Below are 5,110 nucleotides of genomic sequence, written 5' to 3' on the forward strand. Positions count from 1 at the left end.
TCCTAGCTAGTGATATATGATAAAGTCCCTCTAATCTGGACACTTGGTTAAAAATGGCCACGCAAGAAAGATGCAATTCTATGTGCGGCGTTGAACAAATTGATTGAATTGAGTTAAGATGAAAATTTCGAACCACTGAACTGTAAAATACACTGGAATGTGTGTGTGTGTGTGCGCCATACATTTCATATATGGCCAACTGCGTCTGATACTGAGCATCCGCCATTTGTGCTATGAACTCCTAACCAATGAGAATCTTTTCGTTTAAAAATTTGAAATACTGTCTAAAAAAAGCTGAAAACAAAAAAAAAATTAAAATTATTCATAAATTTTTTTCTATGTTTATTCTCTCCCAAAAATGTAAACAACCTTTTTCTTAAAAAAATGAACTATCGTCCATATATTTAAATAATTCTAAAAATCAAAACATTTTTACACAACAAAACTGTCAATTAAACCTGTTAATATTTATTTCCGTATATAAGTTTTTTTGTAACTTTTATAAAATTAATCAAGAAAAACGAACTGCTCGTATGAAACCGTACGCAGTTACGCAGTCTCTGACGCATAATCTTAACTTTCATTGCATTAATACAAAATCATATTTTGTATTCAAATTGTTATTCATCCAAGTTACAAAGACTGTATTGAAAATGATTCGAACATATAACGGATCGAAACGTATGCAATTTTGTATTAAAGCATCAAGAGTAAAAATTATTGCACCAGACCAACTGTGTGCGCACGGTTCCACATGACCAGTTTCTTTTCTTGATTAATTTTTAATTGATTAATTTAATTAGTTTTTTATCTACACACACTAATATTTGTACAAAACGATTATCTTAGTAACAATTTAATATGAAAAATACACAAAACGTATATGCAATAACATTGCTCCGTATGTATATAACTTACAAAAAGTAGAAAGCACGTGTGTTTTCTCTTAAGAGATAAAGTTTAAAATTAATAAATTCTCACGAGCTGCACGCTAAGCAGGCGTCTCCGTTCTCGCGGGAACAAACAAGCATCGCTTCTAAGTTTTTAGTCGCTTGCTGATTTATTTGGTTTCGCTTTTCCGCGGTGATGTCATCGTCGCTACTTCTGTCGGGCGACTTGACAGGAGTAGTGGAGTTGCTAAATTCACGATTGCGCAGTTTCGATTGATCCACTGTAAATTGTATAGGATTTGCAGCTGGCTTTGTTCTCAAATAATACATACCAGTCTTCAAACCCTGTAAGCAGAAGAAAAATTTTAGATCAATGACCGTAAAACATTTTCTCCTAACGCAAAACTAAATTAAAACAATATCATTTGAAGAAAAAGCTTTACACACACTTAGTCTAAGAAAGTTAATTTATCCACAAAATTATATTGTCACATAAACAGTCACAAAATTTTTACAAATATCTAGAACTTTAATGTTACACTCTTACACTCTTCCAACCAAAGAAATGCATCGACGTGAGTTTCTCAATAGTCGGATCCCCTATATGAACATTCAGTGATTGCGACTGATCAATGAAAGCTCCGCGATCAGCAGCCATTTCAAGAATTACTTTCTGCGGTATCTCCCACACGGTTTTGTAAAGTACCTTCAACTCGTCGGGAATGCATTCGATGTTCTGCAAAGTGTATATACACCTCTTTAGGATTGTGATTCTTTATTTATAAATCGATAATCGGAAGCAGCGTACTTGAACAGATCCAAAATTCGCCACGATCTCGTTCTGCATGTCCTCGTTCCATAAACCTTTGGCGGTCAAGTCTCGCATCAGATGCGGATTAACGATAACGAATTCTCCCGATAGCACGCGTCTAATATAGATATTGCTTGTGTAAGGCTCGATGGACTCGTTATTTCCTAAAATCTGCGCCGTGGAGGCCGTAGGCATGGGAGCTATCAAAAGCGAATTTCTGACACCGTGCTTCGCGATTTTTGCCTTCAATTCGTCCCAATTCCACAAATTTGTCGGTTTTACGTCCCACATATCGTATTGAAGAATCTAGAAAGATTTTATCAAAGATTGCACGAGATCGCACAATGCAGTTTTTCGCAATTTCTTTTTATCAGGAAAAATTTTACAAACTTACGCCTTTACTAACTGGACTACCTTCGTACGTTTCGTAAGTTCCTTTTTCCATAGCTATCTCGCAACTGGCTTCTAAGGCACTGTAGTAAAGCGTTTCGAAGATCTTAATGTTTAGTTCCTTCGCTTCTTTGCTCTCAAACGGATACCTCATCAACAAAAACGCATCCGCTAGCCCTTGTATTCCGATACCTAACAAAAAATATAAACATACAAAGTTAACATATAAAACATAGTTTTCTACTGATCACATTCAAGACTCATGACACTTGAAACATCTGTAAAGCTTAACAAAAATTATGTATTAAATACAATTGTCTTTACCAATAGGTCTGTGTCTTTGATTAGACTTTTTCGCCTCAGGGATGGGGTAAAAATTAACGTCTATAACCTTATCCAAGTTACGAGTGACGATTTTCGTGACCGTTTTAAGTTTTTCGAAGTCGAACGTTTTCTCATTGGGATCGACGAACATGTTAACGGCGATGGATGCCAAATTGCACACAGCAACTTCATCCGGGCTGGAGTACTCGATGATTTCAGTGCACAAGTTACTGCATTTAATCGTGCCTAGATGCTGGTGATTTGATTTCCGATTGCAATGATCTTTATAAAGCATGTAAGGCGTTCCCGTTTCCACTTGCGATCTAAGAATGGCGACCCACACGGTCCTGGCCTGTACTTGTTTCCTGTAGCGACCTTCCTTTTCATATCTGCAAACATATTTTATGCAAATTTCTCATATCTTCGCCGGAATTTAGCTCATAAATACTGAATTTTATATAAAATCTGTTAACTAACTTGGAAGAACAAAAAATGATTGGTATACCTGGTATACAACTCTTCAAATTTGTCACCCCAAACATCATCCAAACCGGGAGATTCACGAGGACACATCAGGCTCCACTTCTCATCGTTATATACACGTTCCATAAAAAGATCCGGTATCCACAGGGCATAAAATAAATCTCTGGCACGCAAGTTTCCGTCTCCTGTGACACAGCACATGTTGCATCATAAATTGCAATCGCTACTTGAATGATACAAATGCTCGACTTTTGATTTGTTTCGTATGCTAAAAACAAAACGACTACGAAAAAACAACTACCAATATTTCTCTTGAGTTCTAGAAAATCAAAAATATCAGCATGCCACGGCTCCAGATATATGGCAAACGCTCCCGGTCTCTTATTTCCTCCTTGATCGACATAAATGGCTATGTCGTTGTACAATTTTAAGACAGAAATCAAACCATTTGTTCTGTTGGTCTCGTACGTATGCTCCATGTTTTTCGCGCGAATGCAATGCACATTGAGACCTATTCCACCAGCGTATTTGCTGATTAACGCGCACTTCTTTAACGTCCCGTAGACTCCGTTTATACTGTCGTTGTTGAGCGTTAAAAGGAAGCAGCTGGAAAATTATACTTCTCGTGAAGAAAATCGTAGCAATCGATATTTGACGAGTTTAATTAAATATCACCGAAATTATACCTAGACATCTGCTGATTATTTGTGCAGGCGTTAAACAACGTTGGCGAAGCATGAGTGAAGTAACGCTCGGATAAATAGTTGTACGTCTCTATAACCCTATCGATATCGTCTTCGTGAATAGCAACGGCCACTCTCATCAACATGTGTTGAGGTCTCTCCACTATCTTGCCATTGATCTTCAGCAAGTAACTCCTCTCGAGCGTTTTGAAACCGATGTAATTGTAACTGAAGTCTCTGTCGTATATTATAGCCGAATCCAGTCTTTCCGCGTTGTGCTTGATGATATTGTAATAATGCTTGCTTATTATCGGAATGTGCTTCTTTGTTACAGGATCCTTAGCATGGTACAAATCGTGCATCACCTCTGTTTAGATAAAGAAAAAAAATTACATATTTAAGAACGTTAACCATTTTCTTTTTGCAAGAAGTTAATGCAATAATGTGTACCACTAAAGGATTTCTTGGTTTGCTTGTGCAAATTGGACACATCAATCCGTGCAGCTAATATTGCGTAGTCAGAATGACAGGTTGCCATAGTGGCTGCAGTTTCCGCCGCGAGATTATCCAATTGAACTGTGGTCACTCCAGAAAATAAACCACGTATCACTTCAAAGGCTACAGCTGACTGCAAACAGACGCAACATAACATTGTATATTTTTATATACATACTGTGGACACAGTAGTTATACAAGCAGATGTGGGATGTACTTTTAAGACTCAAAGTATATTAACAAGTCTTACGTTTACATACTATAAAATATATATCAGATTACTTACTGGATCCACATAATTCATATCTAAATTGTAACACTGTTTGGCAATTCTTGAAGTAATTTTATCAAAATGAACATCTTCTTTGCGCCCATCTAAAAAATAAGACAAACTTATTTTTTCGCTTATAAACCAAGTCAATCCATTCTATGTGGTAAAAGTTTACAATTTAATCTCATAGAATTTTATCTTACATTTAGATCGCATTTTGTTGATTTGATAGGATAAGTTTACCTAACCTTCGTTATTTTTAACATTAAATTACTTGCTTCACCGGATAGCAAAGTATTTTCTGTCAGATTCATTTGTTTTGAACAAAAAGAGATCGAATGAGCATAAATGTGTCAAGATCGGCAAGATGTAAGCGGCAAACCGTTCTCGGCTTCGCGGTGAAACGGTCACAAAACTTACTGCGCTTGATGACGTGCATTTTCCCACGCGTAGCTTCTCTGCCTGACATTTTTTCACGCAAACTGCTCAATTCAAGTTCTATAAATCTCAACAAATAAACGTTCTGCTTAAATCAAACCGCAAGCTCAACACCTTCGTTTTGTTGCGTCGACGGTTTTGGCGCGAAATCGCGGAAATGGCCGTGTTCGGCAGAACATTGCCGAGTTGTCGTTTTGTATGGCACTCGACGATGATTGGTTGGTACTAAAGCCTATGTCACACTACGGATTGGGATTGAGATTGGATTGAAATTTGACCAATCAGAAGAAAGAAAACCAATCCTAAGTTTACTGATCTTCCCTCT

At 37.0% G+C, this 5,110-nt stretch overlaps 1 protein-coding gene across 2 annotated transcripts; it reads right to left on the minus strand.

The window, feature by feature from the left end:
• Window positions 1–380: 380 nt before the first annotated feature.
• On the minus strand, window positions 381–4,965 carry LOC109854085 (ribonucleoside-diphosphate reductase large subunit). 2 transcript variants are annotated; one of them, XM_020426837.1, is made up of 11 exons: window positions 4,551–4,715; window positions 4,363–4,451; window positions 4,032–4,209; window positions 3,585–3,948; window positions 3,200–3,504; window positions 2,921–3,083; window positions 2,416–2,804; window positions 2,096–2,283; window positions 1,699–2,007; window positions 1,438–1,626; window positions 381–1,235 (listed from the first exon to the last, which is right to left on the minus strand). In XM_020426837.1, the coding sequence occupies exons 1-11, from the start codon at window positions 4,561–4,563 to the stop codon at window positions 978–980; spliced, it is 2,445 nt and encodes an 814-aa protein (XP_020282426.1). In that variant the 5' UTR covers window positions 4,564–4,715; the 3' UTR covers window positions 381–977. The 2 variants fall into 2 exon arrangements, with proteins under 2 accessions (XP_020282426.1, XP_020282425.1); XM_020426836.1 differs by lacking the exon at window positions 4,551–4,715 and adding an exon at window positions 4,768–4,965 and having other exon boundaries at window positions 382–1,235.
• Between the last annotated feature and the right edge of the window lie 145 nt (window positions 4,966–5,110).

This window comes from Pseudomyrmex gracilis, unplaced genomic scaffold, assembly GCF_002006095.1.
Source record: "Pseudomyrmex gracilis isolate BER0280 unplaced genomic scaffold, ASM200609v1 scaffold_59, whole genome shotgun sequence".
Taxonomy (NCBI): Eukaryota; Metazoa; Arthropoda; class Insecta; order Hymenoptera; family Formicidae; genus Pseudomyrmex; species Pseudomyrmex gracilis.